At 53.1% G+C, this 23,687-nt stretch overlaps 1 protein-coding gene across 3 annotated transcripts; it reads right to left on the bottom strand.

The window, feature by feature from the left end:
• Window positions 1-922: 922 nt before the first annotated feature.
• On the bottom strand, window positions 923-23,530 carry HDAC11 (histone deacetylase 11). Of its 3 annotated transcripts, none has more exons than XM_059390411.1 (10): window positions 23,434-23,530; window positions 22,286-22,434; window positions 19,939-20,039; window positions 9,028-9,144; window positions 8,021-8,063; window positions 6,178-6,254; window positions 5,032-5,094; window positions 3,913-4,009; window positions 2,836-3,014; window positions 923-2,696 (listed from the first exon to the last, which is right to left on the bottom strand). In XM_059390411.1, coding segments are annotated over exons 1-10 (1,044 nt in total). In that variant the 5' UTR covers window positions 23,436-23,530; the 3' UTR covers window positions 923-2,480. The 3 variants fall into 3 exon arrangements, with proteins under 3 accessions (XP_059246394.1, XP_059246393.1, XP_059246395.1); XM_059390410.1 differs by lacking the exon at window positions 23,434-23,530 and adding an exon at window positions 23,319-23,427; XM_059390412.1 differs by lacking the exons at window positions 5,032-5,094; window positions 23,434-23,530 and adding an exon at window positions 23,319-23,427.
• Window positions 23,531-23,687: the final 157 nt, after the last annotated feature.

Here is a 23,687-nt window from a genome sequence, read left to right on the forward strand (position 1 = left end):
CCCCATCCTACAGATAAGGAACCAGCTTATAATTCTGGAGCCTTGGTTCAAACCCTGTTCCTCTGCTCACTAGCTGTGGGCCTCAATCAGCTAACCAACTCTCTTTATGCCTTGTGTCTACATCTGTAGAACAGAGATAAAAATAGCTCTTAACTCAGACTTCTGTGACGTTCACCTTGGCCAAGAGTCTGGAACAGGGCTTGGCCTTTGTCAGCTTTCATCACCCTCCTTACGCCCAGCACAGGGCTGAACTGGACTCCTGCCCACCACCCTCCAATTTTGTCACCTGCCGCCCTTGTCCCCGGCATGAAAACTTGGGGGCCATCCTGCTCCTGCCCAGGCTATGCCACTAACACTGGGGTTGCCCTGGTCACTCGACCAGGCAGGACAGGTTCTGCTCTCCCCCCTTCCAGGACCCCTCTGCCGCAGCCCATCCCATCCCCGTGCTCCATCTACATGCTCTAACCACAGGCCATGGCTGGAAACCACCCCCCACTGCACCCCACCTGTGCACAGCCACCATCAAAGCCCAGCCCTACATGCCTCCCCTCCCCACACATCATTACCAGACCCTGGGCCCTCCTCTATCAGGAGATCAACAACCCCCACCTCATTCCTTCACTCCTGCCAAATCTGAGGCATCTGAGAACACATCCTTCAGTATCTGGCAGAGGTAGGTTCAAACCTGGGTGTTAGCACACATGTGGCCTGGGGCAAATGCCTTGTCTGGTCTTAGTTACCTCATCGGTAAAATGGGAACAATGACCTACTTCACTGGACTCCAAGAACGGAATGAAAATACTAGCATTTATTGGGCAGCTCTCAAGGTCAGGCCTCACGCTGTGTGAATTTTAAATCTTTACTTCCTTTAATCCTAAGGAGGTAAGGACGCTTCCCCCTGAAGAACACACAGCAGCCAATCTAGTCAAGAACAGCCTTTATGGTTCTCTACAAACAGAAGCTCAATGGTGATGAAGCGAGCCCACTGCCTGCCCCCAGATGTTGCAGGCCCCAGGTGGAAATGAGGGGATGTTAGGTACCTTCAGTCAGGTGCAGAGAAACCAATGGCTAGGACCCGGGGGCAGGTGTGGGAGTCCAAGCGCGCGGTTAGTGCCTCGAGGTCTAGTCCAGGAGGTCAGTCTTTTTGATGTTTATGCCTTTGAAACCCTTCCCCCATCCTCCAGCAGAGAGAGCACCAAGGGAGTATGTGGGAGAATGCAAGAGTACCCCCAAATGGTAATGAACAGGAGTCCCCCATGTGGGGTTGGTCGGGCATAGGGAAGCCTCAGCTGGCCCACTTTCCCTCCCCACCCCCCCCCCCACTTGTGATCACTGTCTAAGAACGCACCCAGGGAATGAGGGGCGGATACCACCCCCAGCAACCAGCCTCCTGGGGGACCCTGAGTGTCCCCTTCAGATCAGAGCACAAAACAAGGTCAGGGTCTGCAGCATTTCAAAGACCAGATGTCAGGGCCCACTTGGGACCTTGGACTCCAAGCGCCATCAGGGCTTGGGCACTATGGGTGAGGCCAGTGGAGTCTATAGCCCCTTCCCCCACAACTCAAGGCCCTGCCCTAGCTCCTATCCATACAACCTACAGGCCAGGTCGGAGACCTCTGCCCTCCATCTGGGAGCTCTAGCCTGGCCACCAGCACCTCGGTCCTTACTTGGGGCCTTGGGTCCTAGCTTGGCCACCTGCCCCCATCCCCAAGATCCCCTTCTGGGCCTCATCTTCCTCTGTCCCCTCCCCACTGGGGCTGGAAGCCCCTTCAAGCCTCCGGTGCTGAGGCCCATCACAGAGCCAAATGTTCTTCCTCCAAAACCTGCTACTTTCCCTAAACAGGCAAGACAATGGCTGAAGCATGGATTTGGGGCTCCTCAGACCTACCCCTCCCCTTATCCCCACCAAGGAGCCCCGGGAAAATAGGTCCAGCTCTTGCTTTATTGAAAGGGGAATACCAGATGAGAAAACCCACTGGCACCCCCTTCCCAGCCACCCCTCACATCCAGGCCTAGGGCTCCCGCCGGCTGGGAATCCAGACCCCACACCCCCAGAGGCCTACCTGCAACCCCCAGCTCTTGGCCCCACTCACACGGGCGCCCATGGCTCCTCGTACCCCTCCTGCGTGAGGAGAGGGTGAAACGAATCCTATGACTTCTGCCCCCAAAGCCTCACCTGCCGTTCTCCCTCCTAGCGAAACCACCTACCTCTGCAGGGCCTGGTTAGACCCATGACCCCCACATGAGGTCTTCTGGGACTCAGGCCCTGTCTTCCGCCCCTACCCACAGAGGGACACCCAGTGGGGAGAGTGGAGGGACCGCCCCAAAGGCCAGCCCAGTCAGGGACAGGCCCCCGCCCCTCGGTGCCTCCTGGCTGCTGCCCCACCACCCCCGTGGTTAGAAAAGGAGAAGCACTGAGGGGCGGGCGGGGCTGAGGCAGGCAGGGAGCCACGCAGAAGAGCAGAAGGGCAAGAGCGTGGTCAGGGCACCTCAGGGGGCAGCAGGGGTGTGTCTGAGTTCTGTGCCGAGACACTGGGGGACTCAGCCCCGATGAGCCCGAGGCTATACAGATTAAGGATGGAGTCAGCGATGATGCGGGCTGTGCGCTTCTGGTAGCCACCAGAGGTCACCATGAGGATGGGCACCTGGCGGCCACGGACCACCCGAAACACCAGCTCGTCCCGCTTCACGATGCCCTGTGGAGGGATGCGGGAGGGCTTGGGTCCTGTGGCTCTGTCCAGAAAGTCCTGCCCGGCCCCTCCCCCACATCAGAAGCACCCTGGTTGGCGGGGGGGGGGGGGGACCCTGCACCCCTTCCCCCGGGTTGGGAGGCACCTGTGGGCTGATGGACAGCCCTCCCAGGCGGTCCCCCTCCAGGATGTCTGTGCCCGCGTTGTACACCACCACGTCGGGCGGGTGCTCCTGGAGGGCCTTCTGGAGGTTCCGCTCCACTTTATCTAAGTATTCGTCGTCCTCTGTGCCCCACTCCAGCTCCACCTTCCGCCTGATGGCCTCTGAGGGAGAGACAGGAAGAGCGGTGTGTGTGTGTGTGTGTGTGTGTGTGTGTGCACGCGTGCGCGCCACACGCAAAGCTAGGACACATGCTCAGGAGGGTCAAGGTCCCCAGCAACTGCTCCGCCTCCTTCCATCCCAAATGGAGCTCAAGAATGCAAGGCGGGAGGGCCAAGGGAGAGAAGCGACTTCAGCTAAAGCATTCTGCCCAGGGGGATTTAGGGACCCATGTGGGGGACATCTGATCTCATTGCCTCCTTGAACCCCTGTCCAGAAATGTGGACACCCTGCTGTGCCCTCAGGCCCAAATCCAGCACCTCCGAGACTCATTTCAGAAACCCAGGCCCCTGGGCCACACCTGGGGCTGAATTACCCTCAGCAGATCCACAGGCATAAAAGTCCCATTACTGCATAAATGTTCCCTATTTGCCAAGTGGCCAGGGCACTGTGTTTTCAGAGAGCATCAGGGAATCTCTGCCTTTTGATTAGTAAGTTTAACCCACCTGCATTTATTTTAACCACCATTATATTTGACCTGGTTTACGCCATCTTCGCATTTCCTCTTTATCCTATTTTTCCTTTTTTCTTTTTTGTCATTCCCTGTTTTCTATTAGACAAACACCTACAGAGGAGGGGTTCTATTTTTCTTCTTCTGGTGATTACCCTAGTATAAGGTCCCACATGTGTTGTTTCTTGGATAGGTTTATGCGATCTTGGATGGGTCAAGTGAGTTAAGTCTCAGTTTGCATGTCTATAAAATGGGAGCCACCACCCCCTCCCAGGGATACTGAGGATAACTGAAGTGACTTCTGGGGAGCCCAGCATATAGGGAACACTCAGGAGAGAGACCTCCATCCAAGCATGAGTACAGTTAGGGCTGAGGGAGAGGGGGCAGCTTACGCTTGGCAAAGCGGTCCCCAGGGTAGATGTGGCGGTTGTAGACGTCCATGATATACACGCGCTTGTCACCCATGAAGTCCCGTTCGTGCCCATTGCCCTATGGGGAAGGCATGAAAGCTGCTCACATGCAGGTGCCCTCGTCAAGGCCAGGACCCACCCACACACCCCAAGAAACAGCCCACGTGCCTGAGCAGCTCAGCTGGCCCTTGGAGGCAGAGGGTCTCTTGGCTGTTAAGCAGCAGAGCTGGAATTCAACCGCAAATCCCAGCCCCATGGTCTTCTGGTGTGACCTTGAGTGAGCCCCAGCCCTTTAAGCTTCTTCTTCATGGAGTTAGAAAGGAATTCTAGCCCTACCACCCTCCCTGGTCTGCAGTAGGATCAGCGGGGGTCAGAGATGGGCAAGGTAAACTGGAAAGGGCTGCACAGGTAATGACTTGGTTCCGGAGCTTGCTGTCACTGGACAACACCCCACCCACCCACCCAAAGCAGGGCACCCACCAACACTAACGCACAATAGCAGGGGTGTGGGAGGTCTTTGAGAGCCCATTTCAGATCCTGCCTTGTCTGACCAGAGGAGCCAGCCCAACATTTGGAGTCCTGAGGACTCTGTTGCTTTACCCCCAGGCAGTAAGTTCTTGAGTAGTGGCCCCGAGCCCCAACAACCCTGAGCCTCTGTCTAAGGGGCAGGTCCACAGGAGTCCTCAGCTATCTGCAGGGGTGGCACCCCAAACTGACCAGGAAGCACTGGGGAGCCATAGCAGGCTTCAGAACATGAGAGGGGCATGGCCAGACTGGGCTTTAGGAAGAGCCTCAGCCTGGTGTGTTGGGCAATCAGAAGGGAGGAAGGACCCTTGGGTTTGACAGAAGCAATGAGGAAGACCCAGTGCCTGGCTGGGCTGAGCAGGGCAGAGGGACAAAGACAGCCCTCTGCTTCCAATCTAAGGTGCAGAAGATGGGCAGCGAGGAGAGAGGAAGATGAGGGTGGGAGTGGAAGAGGCCCAGCTTGGCACTTGGCAATGTTCCCAGGGGGAAGGGAGCCCCACAGTGGGGCACTGTGCGACGGAGCTGAGGGGGCCTGGGAGGCAGGGCCACAAACCGCAGCCCCCACAGGGTACTCACCTGATGGGCATCGAGATCAACGATGGTGGCTCTGGAGATGCCTTCCACTCGCTCAAACAGAAACTACCAGCGGAGGGGAGGAGGAAGTGAGGACCCAGACAGGCCAGAGGACATAGCCCCTTGAGGATTCCTAGTTGGTGAGGGGTCAGGCAGGAGGCCAGACACACTTGTGGGCAATGAGGCCACCAGGCAAAGAATTCACCCACCCAGGAGAAGCACGAGAGAAACGTGTGTGCATGGTCTGGGAAGACCCCCTGGAGGAGGCAGCACGTGCTGCGCCCTGGCGGGCTGGAGGTCAGGAACAGGGTAGTAGGGCCTTGGAGATTCCTAGGGAAATATGTAGGGGTTGAGGAGGGAATATCCCCTCACGGCTGTGCCTGGAACTTCATTCTCTGCATTCTCTGTCTTAGCCTACAAGGCTAAGAACTTCATTCTCTGCATTCTCTGTCTTAGCCTACAAGCCCAAGTTCTCACATCTCCTTCTCTGGGAAGCCTTCCTTCCCCTTCCCTACCCTTCAGAAGGTCTCGTGTGTGTGTGTGTGTGTGTGTGTGTGTGTGTGTCCCCTTCTCTGAATGGCCAGAGTCTGCTGACCTACTTGCCCTCCCCTCCCCCATTTGGTCTGTGCACCCTCTGAGAACAGGGAACATGCCAGCCCCATTCCTGATGCCCAGAACCAGGCAAGGCACAGGGTGGCTAAAGGGAGTTCAGCCACCCAACAGAGATTTAGGCCAGTGCCCGCCCTGCCCCTCATCTCTCTGAGTCTGGGTCTCCTCCTCCGTGCAGAGTAGGAGTAATTGAGGTGAGGACGGCAAGCGGGCTGAGCCTGCCAGAACCAGCCATCCCCGTCATCATGTCCCACGCCTCCTCCCTCCAGTGGAATGATGTGCTCCCTATATTGTTGACCAATGGGCCGCCCCACTCCTGACCCCACCATTGTTGGAGGCCTCACTATCTCCCCGCGGCAGGGACAACGCAGAAGAGCAAGTGTCCGGTCCCAGCCTGGATGGGTACCCCTCGCCCCCAGCTTCCTCCCCTCCTGGGACCCAGCTTCCTTCTCTGTAATGTGGAGAACACCCAGTGTGGGGTGGCAGGGGCATTCCAGGGAGGGCTCCTGGAGGCAAGGCCCCACATGATCTTGGGCGCACCTTGATGGCCAGTGTGATGTCCGCATAGGCACAGAAGCCCCCGCCCCGGTCACTGGAGCAGTGGTGGAAGCCGCCACCTGCAGGAGAGCACATGTGGTGTGGTCAGGGCCTCACACTGTCCTCCCCCTCCTCCAACCCCTACCTCCTGCCTACAGCCCACGCCCACTCAGCTCCCAGGGACAGGCTCCTGGAACTCCAGGTTGGCCAAGTGAACTAAGCACCTGAGTGTGTCGCTATGCCTGAGTCAGGAGATAGCTGACTCAGGAGATAGCTATACCATCACAGCCATCTCTGTCCACAGCAAGAAACCTCTCGGGCTATCCCAACAAGTCAGCCCCCAGTGCCCATCATAGCCCACCAGGGGCCAGGAGCTCATCCTGCCCAAAACAAATAATTGTCCCTTGTCTCTGTAGGGCCATGCCTGCCTCCATGGGACATCCCATGCCAGGATGGGGCAGTGGGGCTTTGGGAGACCCATTTATCCTAGGACCGCCCACATGCTGCAGGTTGTAGAAAGGCACGGCCAGGAAGGGTGCCATCTGCTGGTCATGGCTGCCCATGGCAATCCCCTGGGCACCAGAGTCAGGCTCCAACCTCTCCCCCACTCTGAGAAACCCTTGCCCTGCAGCACCAACAAGAGCTTGAGTTTCAGGGGCCTCTAGAACTGAGCCCAACAGCTGCTCTAGCCAGCAGTTCAAGTCCAGGGCCCACGGCTACAAAGAACTTGCCTCTTCTCCCACCAAGAGGCTGTCAGTGGATCTTAACAGTAAGATAATAGCCAATCATGAACTCCTAAGGGGGCACAGAGCTCACTGAAACCTCCCTACAGCCCCAAGTGGGGGCACTGTTATCATCATGTCCATTTTACAGATGAAGAAACTGAGGCACACAGAAAGCCAGCACCTTGCCTGGGATCACACAGTTCACTAATGGCAGAACGAAGATTTAAACCCAGACTGGATCAAGACCTGGGCTCTTAACCTCTACCAGGTCATAATATCTTCCAGGCAGGAAGGGGTTCCCTGGGTCTTTATGAGGACCCTGCTGCAGCCACAAAGGCACGTTTCCTTCAATCATCCGTTTAGTGGTGTTATCGTAACATCACTGTTATGCCAGGCCTAATGCTGGCTACCTGGCAGTACCAAGAAAGCCAAAGGTAGAGGTTCTCTGCTCCAGGACTCTGAGCAAGCCACCAGGCCTCTCCCCATACCTATTTCTTCATCCATACCATGGTACCAACAACAACAATGCCCAGCTCAAATGAGAGGCCAGAGAGGAAAGAGGTTTGCTAACTGTGAATTGCTGTGTCTCCATGAGGGACAGATGAAGACAGGACAAGGAAGAAGATGTGTGCAGCCTTCCCCTGAGCCAATCTTGTGGGAGAGTCCAGTGGACTGCAGGGTGCGCCAGCACCAGAGAAGCCCCAGAGAAGGACATGGTATTAACCCTGACTCTGTCTGCCCATTATGCAGACTGTCCTGGGGCCCAGGAGGCCGATGGAGTTTTTTCAGGAAAGACTCTGAAATGCTGCAGGTTTCAGCCACACCTGGGGCTGCCTAGGGAATGCTGAAGGCTTTAGAGGGCTTTAGAGGGAGCGAGCTCCTTATCACTGAAGTATGCAAAGGCAGGGTAGGGAAGCCATCTGGGAACTCCTTTAAATAAGGATCCCACCCCAGATGGAGGGACTAGCTGGTCCCTCCCAGACACCAGATGGCCACATAGCCTCCCCCAATCCCACTTAATAAGGCACCAGAGCCTCTCAACTCACAGGGGCTGCCTTCAGATTCCTCTTGGCCCTCCCAGCCCCCAGGATCCAGCAGGCCAGGCCGGCCAGGGAACTCACCCACATTGATGGCCCAGCCTCGTTCCATGGCCAGCTTCCCTGCCTTTGGAGACAAGCACAGGGTGAGGGGCACAGGCAATTGATTCCCCCACTCAGTCATTCATTCCCAGCTTCCCCCATTCATTCCATAAACACTGTGTCCAGCCAGCTCTGAGGTAGTGCTGATCTCTGAGGCGGGGTTCAGGAGGCACCCATCCTCCAGCAAGCTCAGACTCAGTCTTTGAAGCAAGGAACAGATTGGCTAGCATATGAGATGTGCAGTGCATAAGCCCCTTGGCAATTTTGCCAAGAAACTGGAAGAAATCGAAGTTAAGTAGTTATGATCACCCAGGAGCTGACAGCGATCTCAACAGGGCTTTCAAAGGAAAATAGACAATTTTGTGCCTGTGGAAATACAGCAGACTGAATACCAAAATCCTGTAGGAAATCATCATTTGGGGGTGGGCAGTAATATTCCAATAAACAAACAAACAAACAAACAAACCAAAAACCCCATTAAACAAAAAAAGGGACAAATTTGCAAAGCTGAAAAGAAAATCAATAGGTCTTGGTCCAGCTCTGGATGAGATCCCATGTTTAAAACTTTAATGTTCCTCTACCACTAGTTAATTCGGCAGCCTGTGGCTAGTTTTAAAGACAGCTACATAGGGGATATGACACCTAATTTTGCTGGAAGGGTTCTTTACTACCACCAGGATGCAGGGGGAGGGGAGGGTCACCCACAGCTGAACTCATGGGCGTTTGGTTATCTTATATACCAGCAAATACGGCAACTCTAATAGGCGGTCAATGGGGGTAGGAACAAGGAATTCAATGTCCTGGCTCATGTGGGAAAGGCTTTGGGAGAAAGGGTGATTGTTCCTGTGTTTTGACAAATATTCAGGATTTTGTTCAACTACAAAGTGGGAGGAGTGTAGTCCAGATGGAGAAGCCCAGGGTGGGAAAAAGCCCAGAGACTTTTGGGGGTCCCGAGCCCAGCAGTTCCTTCCGCCTGCCTCCCCACCTACCATGATGGTTCCTCCGGTCTGGGTCCGAAGGGGCTTCAGCACCTTCCTCTGCACAAGGAAGTTGGGGAGGAAGATGACTGGGGGGATCTCTGTGATGGTCGCAACAGCAAAGGACCACTGTGGAAAGAGATGCAGGCCATTGGCCTCCCACTGCTGTGCCTAAACCTCAGAGGCAGCAGCTGGGAAGTCAGATTCCTTGTAATGCCGGTTTCAAGGTGCCCTGGGTAAACTTCCAGTTTAGCACAATTCCTTTCATCAGAAATGCGAGAGCATCCCCCCACCCAGCTTTGGGCTCAGTAAAGAGCTCTTTCCTTAAAGCTGTTGGCCCACATTCCTCAGTGCTCCAAAGCCCTTGGCTGCCCCCTTGTGCCCAGAACAAGAGCTGCAGAGGACTACCATTGATGGGCTGCAGACCCAGGACCCCCCCCCCAGCTGGCTCCCTGTACAAAACGGGGTGGGGGAGGGAGGAAGACACTGAGGTCCTGACCTGGGAAGATCTCCTCTGGCCCAGCATGACCTCTTCATGCACTGGAAATTGGACCTCCATTCAAAAGGGTGGCCCTCATCTCAGCTACTGACACAGGAGAGTCTAGGGTATCCAAAAGGCATTTGCTCCAGGACACAGTCTTCCCCTGGACCCTGGGCAAATGTCCACTCACCCAGGTCCTGAACAATCTGCTGCCTGGTTGAGAATGTTCCTGGATCTACGTTCCCTGCTCTCCCCTGACCCCAGGCAGAGCCTCAGAAGGGCCCAGGGTTCTCTGTAAATAATTAGTGAGTGCCTGGTAGGCAGCAGGCTCCAAGGCAGGGCCAGGCCTTTCCTCCTGACAGGCCTCGCAGCCTAGTGGGGAGACACTTATTTGCAACAAACCCTTAAAGGAGAATGTCGTCTGTGTCCGGGTGGGAGCAGAGAGGCTTTCTAGAGGCAGTGACCTTGAAGCTAAGACTGAAGGTGAACAGGAGTTGCCCAGATGTCGGGGTAAAGGTGAAAAGACAACTGGAAAGTGAGTACAGGCTCCCAAGAAGTTGGGCTGTGCCTGTCACATAGGGCCTGGGCTGCCAGGGAATATTTTCAGATAGCCTGGTCACAGCAGTGGGGAGCCATGAAATGGCGCTTTCCCAAGCTGTCCTGGCTGCAGCAGGAGGACCAAATAGGGGAACATAAACAGAAGCAGCAGCTTGCCCCAGGGAGGAAGGGAGAGATAATGAGGGTCTGGGAGAGGTGAGAGGGGCACAGTTAGCAGATAGAACAAGGGGGAGGGGCAGACAGATGGGTCAAGGATGCAAGGTTGGAACCCTAAGACTCCAACCATGAAGGGCCAGGCCCAGAAGTGTATAGCCCACTGGGACAATCGAGGGCTGTCCTGGGACAGGTTGGGGGTGGGCAGAGGGATGGCGTTCGGGAGGCTAGGGAGAGAAGTTTCAGGAAGGAGCAAGCAAAGAGAGGTATTCAGAATGGGGAGCATGGCCACTGGGTTCTCCCACCAGGAGAGGAAATTTAGGGCAAAGGAGGCCCGAGCATGTTCAATAATGAGGAGGAACCAGCAGAGGGGGAACAGGAGAGGCCAAGGATGGGGTGAGACAAAAGGGGATATGCCTGGGAAGGTGCTGGCAGCACCTTAGTTGGACAGTGCACTTCGGGGTCAGTGCAGGACAGGATACCCATCAACCCCTGCAGGGGCCGCTGCAGCCACCATGGCCAACAGGGAAGACGTTATTCAGGGCCCAGGTGGGCTGGGCACCCAAGCTGCCTCAAACTGCACTGACCAGCTATGTGGGCACCCCTCCCAGGCTACCAAGATGGGGACAGCTCGCTCAAGTGAAGGAGCTGGTGAGCGTGGCCCATAGAACCCAGACCACTCGTGGTCTGAAAAGAGAGGTGCCCAGCCAGCCTTCCTGAAGCCCCAGGCCTCTGGCTGTAACATGGAGGGCACCGCAGGGTCTGTGGGTGGGGGGTGCTGGATGTGAGACCAGGATGGTTAGAAAGCTCCAAGACCCCTCCAGGTACATGTGTGCATGCAAGCATGTGTGTATGTGTGTGTGTATGCATGTGCACATTTGGGGGGGGGGCAGACCCAGAGGGCAGAAGGTGACCAGTTCTGCCCGCTCAGCATGCCAATCCCACTGCCAGACACAGGCCTGGCATGTGGGAAGCACAGGGCCACTATTTTCTCTGAATAAACGGTATAATAACAAGTGAGCCACTGAGGGAAACACATTAAGTCCCTGCCTCCCCCTCTCTCTCCCTCAGCAAGCTAGCAGGGAATAAAGTTGTAAAGAAAATGGAACCTTATCCTGGCCTCCAGAGAGATCCACTCAAGACACAAAAGCCATGAGAAGGGTGGCTTTTTTTTTTTTTTTTTTTTTTAAGGATTTTATTTATTTGAGAGAGAGAGAGAGAGAGCGAGCAGGAGGAGAGGTCAGCGGGAGAAGCAAGTCTCCCTGCTGAGCGGGACTTGATCCCGGGACTCCAGGATCGTGACCTGAGCCAAAGGCAGTTGCCTAACCAACTGAGACACCCAGGCGCCCCAAAGGGGTCTTTTAAACTGTGTTCCACAGCACCTGTCCAGCTCAGCACTCCCATCAGGAAAGGGTTCCACGTCAAAGAAGTCTGGAAAACACTGTTCCTGCTGTCTACCCCTTAGAAATTCAAAACACACTCTTGCACATTAAAAGCTCTAAATCGTGCAGTGAAGAATCCTGTCGAACTTTGCTTCACCCCACCTCCCAAACTTTCTGGCCACCAACATCCGTCGGCTGGCTTGGCTCATCTTTATAGAACCCAAACTGACCTTCAAAGGGGGCAGTCATCTAGAAAACACTGGGAACCTCTCAGGCTAGAGGATGAATTGTACATGGGCCAGGTGTAAAGTCACCAGAAGCATGTCTGGGATTTGGCCAAGGTGATGTCTGCCAATGCATCCACTTGAAAGATGGTGCTAGACTTCTCCTGGGCCCCACGGTGGTTTCTGTATAAGGCAGCAATGGTCTAGACTCATGCCATCCCATCCAGCCACATGTGGCTACTTGGCTATACTTTTAAAATAATTTGAAACGTGTTTAATTAGAATTTTGTTACTTCAACGAAAAAAGTCAACCATACTTTGATAAAAAACAAAAACAAAAACTAGAATTTCTGTTCTCAGTCTCCCTAGCCGCAGTTCAAGTGCTCAATAGCCACATGTAGCTGGTGGCTGCTGGATAGAGCGCTTCTAGAACATTCTTAGCATGTCAGAAAGTTCTATTGGATGGTAGTGCTCTAGAAAAGCCACCAGCAACCAGGCTGAAAAATAAACCAGGGAGCAGGGGAGAAGGGGGGGATGAGCCCTGGAGGATGGGGAGGGTGGGGAGGGGCCACAGAGGAAGGGCAAACAATTTATCTGGGACCTGTGGCCCAGTGCAGATCTGCCAGAAGCTCAAGTCCTGGGAGAGCCTGGCCCCAGGCAAGAGCACTGAGAGATGAGCTAGAAGCTTCTAGAGTGGGGACAGGGCTCAGCAGTCCTCCTCAGCATCAAAGTAGTCCAACTCAAGGCTCTGCCACTGCTGTGTGAATTGGGACATGGCCCTTTACTTCCCTCCTACCTCCTCATCCACGAACCAGGAGCACCTCCCCACCAGACCTAAAAGGAGGACTTAGTCCCATCCACCAGGCCTACCCTTACCTCCCCATCTGAAGTACCCCGACCTGGGCCCTCCCTCCCCCCCAGTTCCCAGCTTTGCTTTATCTTTCTGAAGAACACCTGTCTCTACCTGACATCACAGTATGTCTCTGTTGTTACCAGTCTCTTCCGGAAAGGGGCCAGGGCCAGGAAGGGCAGGCAAACACCCATTCCTGCCATCCAGACAATGCCCAGAGTGACACCTGGCACACAGTAAGTACTCACAGCACATGCCATCCATCCTCGCCCAGTTCCCTACCTGCACACTCCACGGAGGAGGCCACCTCACCCCTGCCACCCAGGAGAGCCCCAAACAGTAACCGGCAGAAAAGGGGCTAGAACAGCCCGGCCCTCTGTCCTGAGACGGCACAAGGAAAGGAGATCCCCCCTGGGGTCAGGTGAGGCCACGCTTCTGCTGAACCCCCACGGGCACCCCCAGCTTCCCCTGCCCTCTCTGCCCCCCACCTGCTCTTACAGGTTTCACCGCCAAGCTGGCCCTTTGGGAATCCCTTGCACCCCCATCCCTGATAGCCCCAGCTTCTAGAGAGTGCCTCTCTGAGGCATAGTTTCTGGACCAGCAGCACCGGCACTTGAGAACTTGCCAGAAACGTAGACTGCTGAGGCACCTGGGTGGCTCAGTCGGTTAAGTGTTTGACTCTAGGTTTCAGCTTGGGTCATGGTCTCAGGGTCGTGACATCAAGCCCCATTGTTAGACTCTGTGCTCAGCGGGGAGTCTGCTGGAGATTCTCTCTCTCCCTCTGCTCCTCCCCTCACCCGCTCACGCAAACTCTCTCTCAAATAAATAAAATCTTTTTAAAAAATGCAGATTCTCGGGCTCCTCTCCTGACCTCCTAATTCAGAAACTTTGGAAGTGGGGCCAGTGATCCATGTTATGACAAGCCCTCCAGTGGATTCCAAGGCTTAAGCAAGTTTCAGAATCACTGCTCTAAAGAACTTGACCCCCTCCATGTTGAATGAATGAATGAATGAATGAATGACACGAACAAGGGAGGTCTGCCCTAGCCTAATGCCCCCTGCCCACCAAAAGACATGGCCTATAAGCTTCCACATCTCAGGGTCTGGCCAGGTACCATGGCCTCTATGCCCAGCCAGCCTTTTGGGGACCCCACAGATAGCAGGACATACCTGAGGTTGACGACATCCCTGGGACCCACCCACCCCCCACTCCGCCCCGTACTCTCAGCTCTGCAAGGCTCTATTCTCCAGCTGCCTGATTTCCTCAGGTGGACCCTACCCTCAGAAATCCAAGCCAAGAATTGCTCTCAGGGGAGAGATGACTACAACCCCATTTGGAGCCCCAGTTGCTTCATTTGGGTCAGAACTCTCCATCAGTGAAAGCAGGAGCAAAAGGAGAGAAGGGGAAAAAGCCATGATCATTTCAGTTGATGAAGAAGAAGCCTTTTCCAAAATCTAACACCCTTTCATGAAAAGTCAATCAACAAACTAGGAATAGAAAGGAACTCCCTTAGCCTGGTAGAGGGCATTTATCATATAAACATGCATGCATGCACAAACACACACACACACACACACACACACACACACACACAAAATCCCATAGCTAACCTCATACACAGTACTAAAAAATGGAAAATCTTCAGCCTAAGATCAGGATCAGGACAGGATGCCCATTTTTGCCACTTCTATTCAACCTCACACTGGAAGTTCCAGCCAGAGCAATTAGGAAAGAAAAATTGGAAAGCAAGAAGTAAAACTATGCCTATTCACAGACGGCTCAATGTTAGTGACAGAAGGCCCTAAAGACCACACACACACACACACACATACCTATTAAACTAAAGAAGTGAATTCAGCAAAGTTGCAGGATCTAAGATCAACACACAAAAATCAGTTGTATTTCAATACCTTAGCAATAAATAATCCAAAAAGGAAATTTAAAAAAGTATTTAGAGGCACCTGGATGGCTCAGTTGGTTGAGCATCTAACTTCAGCTCAGGTCATGATCTGGGGTCCTGGGATCAAGTCCTGCATCAGGCTCCCCCCTCAGCAGGTAGTCTGCTTGTCCCTCTGCCCTTTCCCCTGCTAGTGCTCAATCTCTCTCAAATAAATAAATAAAATATATTTAAAGTAATTCCATTTATAATAACATCAAAAATAATAAAATACTTGGGAATAAATTTAACTTTAAATTTAAGGAGGTCCAAGACTGGTACCCTAAAAACTACAAATCACTGCTGAAAAAACTTAAAGCTCTAAATAAGTGAAAAAATATCTCATGTTCCTGAATTGCAAGAACTAATATTTTAAAGATGGCAATATTCTCTAAACTCATCTACAGATCCAACACAATCCCTATCAAAATCCCAATGGTCTTTTTTGCAGAAATAGAGAAGCTGATCCTATAATTCATAGGGAATCTCAAGGGATCTTTAAAAAAACAACAACAAACCTGAAAAAGAACAAAGTTGGAGGACTTGAAATTTCAAAAGTTACTACAAATCTTCAGTCATCAAAACAATGTAACAATGCCATAGGACTGACATATACATCAATGGAATAGAATGGAGAATCCAGAAATAAATCTATACATCTACGGCCAGTTGATTTTCTACAAGGGTACAAAGGCTAGGCAATGGGGAAAGTACAGTGTCTTTAACAAATCATGCTGGGAAAACCAGAGAGCCACATGCAAAAAACTACAGTTGAACCCTTACCTCACACCATATACAAGAATTACCTTAAAATGGATCAAAGACCTAAACACAAACTGAATCTCTTAGAAGAAAACAAATGGGTCCATCTTCATGATCCTGGATTTGGCAATGGATTGTTACATGTGACACCAAAAGCACAAGCAACAAAAGATGAAATAGACAAACTGAAGAAAATGTTTTGGACCTAGAGGCAATGTTTGCACCACATTGTAAATATACTAAAGGTCACTGAAATTTTATACTTTTTTAAAAAAAGATTTTCTTGAATTATTTGACATAGAGAGAGAGACACAGCAAGAAAGGGAACACAAATGGGCAGGGAGGGAGAAGCAGACTTCCCACTGAGCAGGGAGCCAGATGCAGGGCTGGATCCCAGGACCCTGGGATCATGACCTAATTTGAAGGCAGATGCCTAACAACTGAGCCACCCAGAGGCCACTGAATTTTACACTTTAAAATGGTTACTGGTTACACTATCTGAATTTTACCATAAATAAGGAGAAAAGAGTCCTCTCAGGGAGGAAGAGATAGAGAAAAATCAGAGGCAGCAGTGGGGTGGGGGAGCACTTCCTCAGAGACTCTCTGAGACTTCAGCCCCTCCCCCTCCCCAATGCTCTGCTGCTAAGGTCTGTATCCCTCTGGACAGGACTCTGAGGGCTGGGAGGTCATGTCTAGGCTCAAGAGGTGCCCAGACTTCCTGAGGCTCAGATGTCCTTGGTTTCTCTTTCTCTTGCATGCCTTATACCCAGTGTGAGAAACAGAAAATTCTATTGTTTCAACTTCATAACAAACTGCATATCCTACACCTCCCCCAAAATCCATAGCTGCTGTTTCTAGCCTAGTCTGAGAGCCCAGGGCCTCTCACCAGATTACTGTGGAAACCTCCTTCCTCACTGATCTCCCTGCATTTGTCTTGATAGCCTCATCTCATTAAAGCTGCCAAGCAACCTGCTAAAACCTAGATCAGATCATCTCCCTCTGCCTAAAACATTCCTTGGCTCCCACATCCCTCAGAGCAAAGCCACAGCGGTACAAAGGGCCCAGTGTGGTCTGGCCCCTGATTGTCTTCTGACTCCATTTCTTGCCAGTCTCCGCTCCACTTCCACTTCCTCCCATTCCCATGGTACACAGTGTTTCAGAACACATTGGAGATACCCTGGCCCCAGGGCCCTTGCACTTGCTCCTGCTTTTACCTGGAATGCCCTCCCTCCACATGCCCACATAGCTCACTCCCTCACTGCTCTCAGTCCATGATCACATGACAGTAAGCTATCCCCACCACCCCCTTTCCTGCTGTACTTTTGCCCACAGCACTGAGAGCCTTGTAACACACTGTATCATTGACGTGATTGATATCATGTCTATGGACTGACTCTCCCCACATAAATGCCAGCTCCCTAAGGAGAGGGACTCCATCTCTTTAGTTCTAGCCTGTCTTCACTGGAACATAGCACAGTGCTCATTAAATACTTAGTGGATTTAAAAAAAAAATACTTGCTGGATAAATGTATCCCAAGCACTGCACAAAGTCAGATTCACATCAAGCTACCCCACACCCCAGGCAGACTGTCACTGGGGTTAGCAGAAGACAAAAAACCTGGCACTGGCCCAATCCAACCACCACCCTCAATGGGGACAATTCTGAGCCTTGCACACAGTAGATGCTCAATAAATGTTTCTTTCCCTAAACAGACATCACCTGCCAAACCTCAGGCTACTGCATCTCCTTCAATGCCTGAATTATTAAGCCCTGAAGGCCATGCCAGGACAGGGCAAGGCATGAGCCCTGGAACAGAGGGGCAGAGTGAGGTGGGGCAGGGGAGAGGGTTACGTCCCACAGCACACACAGAACAACTGGGGAAACCTGCAGGAACTCTCCAGGGCACTGTCCCAGGTGCCCACAGCAGAGAAAAAAAGAAAAGGAACCTTGTAGATGGGGGGGCAGGGGATGAGTGGGGGCAAGGGGGATGTTCCTGAGCCACAGTCCCTAAAGGCCAAAATGCCTGAAATGGGCATGGGTCCACGTGCTCACCAAGGGTACCTCACATGGTATCATTCTCCCACAGTACCGGGAACAAAATCCAAACTCTTCCCACAGCTCACAAGACCCAATGTGGCCTGACATTTCTAGCTTCCCTGACCACATCATGCCGCCTAGCACCCTTCTCCCCTGTAGGAGGCAAAGTTACCTCCCCCTCCTGGCGTGTGGCTCTGCAATATTCTTCCTTCAAAGCTCCACAAGAGTGTCACCTACTCCTCATTCTTTTGTCTCAGCTCAAACCTCACCTCTGTGAGGCCTTCCCAGACCACCCGGTCACCCTCACCCTTCACTCAGCTACCCTCCATTTTCTTTCCTTCCCAGCCCTTGGTGCTCTGTGAAATGCTCTTGTGTGGTTATTTTTTTATTCTCAGTCTTCCACAACAAAAATACAAATCCATGTGACCAGGGGAACTTGCTTATTTTTTGTTTTGTACCCAGCACACAGTCAGTATTTGATATAGATGTGTTGAATGACTGAGTACTTCTCCTTAGTAAGTGCTGTGGGAATCCTCATGTTTCTCCATTTGCTTTTGCTGCCAGGGAGCTCCAAGGCAAATCCAGGAGCTCAATCATAGCATCTTGGCTAATCCTCTCAGTTGACATATCTGACTTCTCCTCCTGCCCTTGACCTCAATTTTCTACTTGGGTCTCCAGCTGTTGACACTTTTTTATTATTATTTATACACAGTAAGCTGCCTTAGGCTTTTGGGGGGGCCAAGGCCAAGCACAGAGGGAGCCCTGTATGGTTCTCCTTAAGGCTCCTCAAACAGATGGGGTCCTGGAGTCTATGCCCCCCTACCCCCAGCCTTATCTTGGTACATTCACATGCCATCCACCCAGGCATCCTTCTGTTCTGGTCACTCCTTGTCCTGCCCCATTGCCATCTATCCCTGCTCCACAAACTCACCCTCTGAACTCTGGCAGGTGTGTCTTCCTGGCCCAGCTCCTGGGTTGTGGACTGTGACCACGCATGTCTGGGCCCTAGGAAACCAGGGCAGCCAAGAACTGGGCTTCTTTCCAAGGCCTTGCACACCTCTCTCTCCCAGGAGCCAGGTTTCAACCTCTTCCTGGTAATCTTTCATGAGCTGACACTGTCACAGCTTCATCTAGAATTCTCACAGCTCAGGCCAGAGCTGGGGAGGAGAGTAGGTAGCAACTGTGACCGGGAAGCAGGAAGACTGACCAGATGCCCAGCCTGGGGTCTCCCTGAAGGCTGGCTATTGGACTTCCTGGGTGATCTTGAGCAGGTGGAGCCTCTTTCTGGGCCTAGGCTTTTCCACCTATGGCAGGGAGGGAGGGGGTACATGGGGAGGGGTTGGTGACTTCTGGCATCTACTGAGTCTAGGATGAGCTGGGGGTCAGGGATGTGGGATCCCACACTGTTGGCAGAGAACCTGTGGCATCCGTGACCATCCCCCTGCCAGAGTGTGCTGGCAGTACCAGGTTCTGATGCAACACCCACTCCCCCAGCCTAGCTTCCCCTCCAGGGGAGCACCTCACCTAGGGGCCTCAGACTCACAAGTACTCATGAAAGCTTTGTGAGCTCTTCTAGAAAGAAGTCACAAGCAGGTAGTCTATATGCTTGGTTTGGTCTGCAGGGTGGACTGAAAAGTCTCGGAGAGTGGTCACATTAAGAAACCTGGGACTGCCGCTTTACTAACCTGAATTTCGAACTTCTCTTCAAAAGCCAGGACCCCGGCCATGCTGGGTCCACAGTGGAGCTGAGTAGCAAGCCGCCCACTTGGGAAGGGCAGGAGCTCCCCAGCTGACCCCCATACACCACCACCACCTGTCTGACAACTTGTTTACACTCCTTGCTTGGCTCCAGAGAGTTTCACACAAGTTTTTAGCCCAACAGTTTTCAACAAGTCTTTAGCAGGAGAAGTTCGTACAAGAGTCTTATACTTAAGTGCAATATAAAAATAGACCTAAAAAAAGACAGCTTTGGTTGGATAGGACAAGGGACTGGGGGTCCCCTCATCCAGCATGTCAGCAAGGGTCTCTGAGGCTTGTTCACAGAACACAGAGTGAGGGGTGCCTGGGTGGCTCAGTTGGTTAAGCATCTGCCTTCAGCTCAGGTCATGACCCAGAGTCCCAGAATCAAGCCCCACATCAGGATCCCTGCTCAGTGGGGAGTCTGCTTCTCCCTCTCCCTCTGCCTGTTTGTCTCTCTCTCTCTCTCTCTCCCTGTCAAATAAATTTTAAAAAATAATAAAAATAAAGGACACAGATTCAAAGGCACTAAGGTAGAGGCCCAATACACCTATGAAGGTTCAAACCCCACCAGATGGGAAACCCTGATCCCATACCCCAGGGACAGGGAGCTCACTAAGCAGCTTAGCCCATCCTGGTATCTGTTTTTTTATGACACTCTCTCATTCTCTTGGGGACCACAGACTCTCATGCCCCCCCCCCCCCCCGCATGAGGGGCAGGAATGGGGCCCCTTGAGGCTGTGCTTCCCCATGCTGAGCTGCCTCTCTGCTCTGGCCACCCCTCACCCCAGGCCCCCTGTACCTTCAGTTCGTTGAGATAGCGCCTTGTGTGCACCACCAGCAGGTCCTCATCCGAAGCTTCCCGCGCCTCCACCAGCATGCCATCCGACAGAAGCTTCTCTTCTGAAACCACAGAGTGGGCACCCTGCTTCCCTGATGACTGGAAGGTGGACCTGGCTCCAGACCACTCCTCCAACAGAACTGCAGACTTAGCCTCTGCTATAGTCCTGCCTTGGGAGGCAGTGGGCAATCTCTGACTTCTGAGAATGGGTCACCTCCTGGGCCAGGGTAGACAACACCAGGCCTGAGGGCCCAAGGGAGTCAGACATTGGGCATGTAGCAGTCGAGGTAACACACGGACTGGTAATGTTGACTCTCACTTTGATTCTCCGGATTCTCCCTGCATCTTCTGATGACATCATGGAAGGCTCCATGTGGCGTGGCCTCTCTTTAAGGCTTGCCTAAACCCTTGCTCATCTCCCTGTTTTTAACCCAAAAAGCAGCAGTCTCGCAGACTGCCAGGCAACAGGAAACAGCCTGAAGTGAATTATAGTTTTCCTGCATTTATTTTTTAACCATGACTTCCTATTTATGGCAAGTGAAACTGGCTTTTCCCATTTAGATGATATAATGTTTCCTTTTAAAACAAGTTCATTTAAGTTTTTTTTTTTTTTTTAAGCACAGGCTAAGTCAATTTTTAAAAGTATACACACACACGTGTGTGTGTGTGTGTGTGTGTGTGTGTGTGTGTGTGTGTATGAAGTAAATAACGGAGCAGGTGGTATGAGGAAATGGCAAGGTCCCAATATCCGTTTGCAAATAATTGATGTTTGGGAAACACTGCAGTATTTTTATCACCCCTCACAACCACCAGACAAGATTTGCTCTGTTTTGCAAAAGAAGACACTGAAGCCAAGAGCAGGAAGTGCTCTAGGGCACAGTGAGAACAGGACCATCCAGCTCCAGGTTCTAGGGAAATCAAAGGGACAAGGTCATTATCTAAGGAAACTGTGTTAATGTGTAACCGGTAGAAGCCAACTAGTTACATACATTACCCAATATAGCTCCACAGACAGAAGGCACTCTCTACTCTCCCCCGCCCTCCGCCCCAGTAACATTCCATGGCTCCCCATTGCTTTCAGGCAAAGGGCCAGCTCTTTTCTTGGCAGCTCCCAAGGCCCTTCACCATGTGGCCCCTGCCTCCTTTCCACCCACATCCTCAGAGGAGAAAGGAAAGAACTCAGGAGGCCTGTCAGCTCAGAGAGGAGGGAGACAAGGAACCCTATGTTGAGCTGCTGGGTAATACAGGATCCCAAGAAAGGGCAATGGGAGCAGTGACTCAGGCTGGGTCTGCTGGAAACAGAGCATGAAGGACCACAGTCAAGAACGCAAGAGACCAGCTAGATGAGCAGCAGGCTGGCCCCACTCACCTTGCCGGGGTTTTCACAGTCCTAGCTCCCCACCTGTATTCTTTTCTACTTAAAGAGTTTTCTTTGAATACCTATTCTGGTCACAGTTGTAAATGGAAAATCAGTATCAGTTGCCATAAATAGAAGTTAACCAAAAATAGAATACATGTATGATAGCAACAAACCATTATTAATCTATTATTTGATTCTATTTTCTGTGATATGCAGAGGCTGTGGCTTGCTCTAGATTTATTAAAAGGGGAGATGGGCTTCAGTGTTAAAGACAAGTTAGCCCCAAAGTGAAACTTTCTCCATGGTGTGATCAGGAATGTGTGATTTAAAGATTCCCCATGCCTTATCCTATGCCAGGTAACATTCTCTACTTCTGTCAATTAAAGAACCCCTAATGCAGGAGAAAGGGAGAATATTCTTCCACTAGCCTACTGTGATGCCCGAATTTCCCACCTAAACCAGACCCCCGGGTTACAAACCGAAGTTGAAACCATACTCCAGAGTACCACCTTACTCAGTGGAATGAGCTGTGAAAGGTGGGGGCCTAGAGCTCTGAATTCCAGACCCCACTCTGCCACTTAGCAGCTGCGTGACTTTGAGCATGTTCCCTAACCTTTCTGGGCTCCAATTTCCTCCATCTGTAATCAGCAGGGTTGGAGCAAAGGCTCTCTACCTCTTGGATTCTCCAAGCACTGGATTCCTCTGACCTTCAGCTTCCCTGTGTCCATCCTTCATCAGCTCCCCTTCTATGGGCCTCCACGGACAGAGACAGGACAAGCCTGTGTTCAAAAGCCCCTTTGCCACCATGGGTGGAAGGCAGTATGAGGAATGAGCCTGGACCAGGGAGATGGCAGCTTGTGGAAGGAGGACACCAGGAGAGGCCGGGGACTGGGGTGGGGAAGGTGGGCTGGAAGAAACACATGTAGGGTCTCATAGGGCCTCGCATACCTTTTAGGAAGCTGATCACTTTGCCCCATTTTCCTGCGTCAAAGGGGTGCAGTTTCTCCAGGCCCATGAAGGTTATGTTGTAGCGTGGGGAATACACGATGGGCCAGCGCGACTCCGGCACATGCTGGTACAGCTGAGTTGCGTGCGGCCTTCCATGTGCACAGGGACAGACACAGGGAGGGGCAATCTCAGTGTGGAAAGCATCCTCCTCCTCCCTGCCACCCCATTGTACTAACCCCACAGCCCTGACCCAGTACCACTAGCTCCCTCTCCCTTGGTGGCAGGAAGAGCGCCATTTAGCAACCGTAATAACAGTCATGAGAGCAGCTCCTTACTGAGCATTGGCTCTTTCCCAGCACTATCCAACCCAAATCTCGCCGGAGCTCTGGGAGGTAGGCACCACCATCGCAACAAACGCTTGGAGAGGGAACCAGGAGTGCCCAAGGTCACACTGCAGATCTGTGCAGCAGCCAGAGTTCACCCAGGTCCACCTGGGTGCAAAGGCCTCCACATCTCATTTCCACATTATAACAATCACGCTAAACAGCCGTGTGGCCCTAGACCTCAGTTTCCTTAACAGTAAAATATGGGGCTGTCGCGAGATAATGCATCCAAACAGCTGAGCACAGAAAGCGCCCTATCCCTTAGAGCTGGGGGTGGGGGTGACGGTTCCCAGAAACAGCAAGTCCGGGTTCATTCAGGCTGTGGCCCAACCCGCAGCCAGGGATGGAGATCACCTCAGCCTTGCCGCGCAATTCACCACCCCCCCCCCCCCCCTTCCCCCCCCATTACACCTCTGCAGCCACCGCCGCACCGGGACCAGAAACCCGGCTCCAGCTGCTGCCAGGGCGAGGGGCCTCCGCACAGCCGGCGGAGCCCGGGATAAGACAGACGTCAGACCCGCGCATGTCGCCTGCCCTCGCCCAGGTCGGAGCCCCGTGGCCCGCACCTCGCACCGCAGAAAAGTGGCGCGGGGCCGGCCTGGACTCACTCGGCCTGAGCGGCCCCTCGCCTGCAGTACCTGGGCACGCACCTGATGAGCCCGCCGGGTAGCCCGCGCATTAGCGCTCCCGCCCACGGGGACCCCTGGGAACCCCGGGGGCCAGGATTGGCGCCCAACCCCGCGCCCCCACCCCTGCCTCACTCACATCCCGGGGCCGGGCCCTCCCTGCGCTGGCCACTGCTCCGCGACCGGGCGGGGCGGGGCACGGCCCCGCCCAGGACACGCCCCCGGCCTCGGCCGTCTCCGCTGGGGGCGGAGCTCCGGCGGGCTTGACTCCGCCCCGCCCGCGCTCTCGCCAGCGTCACAGAGAGATGGAGTCCCGCAGTGAGCGCGCCCGCAGTTAGGAGGCCACGCCTCCAACGGCCATCAAGCGCGAAGTCCCGCCTTCGCAGACAAAGG

This window comes from Mustela nigripes, chromosome 2, assembly GCF_022355385.1.
Source record: "Mustela nigripes isolate SB6536 chromosome 2, MUSNIG.SB6536, whole genome shotgun sequence".
In the NCBI taxonomy this organism is placed as follows: domain Eukaryota; kingdom Metazoa; phylum Chordata; class Mammalia; order Carnivora; family Mustelidae; genus Mustela; species Mustela nigripes.

Coding starts and splice junctions, on each gene's coding strand:
- HDAC11 (XM_059390410.1), bottom strand. CDS start 23,347: ATGCGCGGGCTACCCGGCGGGCTCATCAG. Junction 9,145..19,938: donor GCTATCTCAACGAACTGAAG/GTACAGGGGGCC, acceptor CTCTTTCCACAG/TGGTCCTTTGCTGTTGCGAC. Junction 3,015..3,912: donor TGGGGACCGCTTTGCCAAGC/GTAAGCTGCCCC, acceptor TCTCTCCCTCAG/AGGCCATCAGGCGGAAGGTG.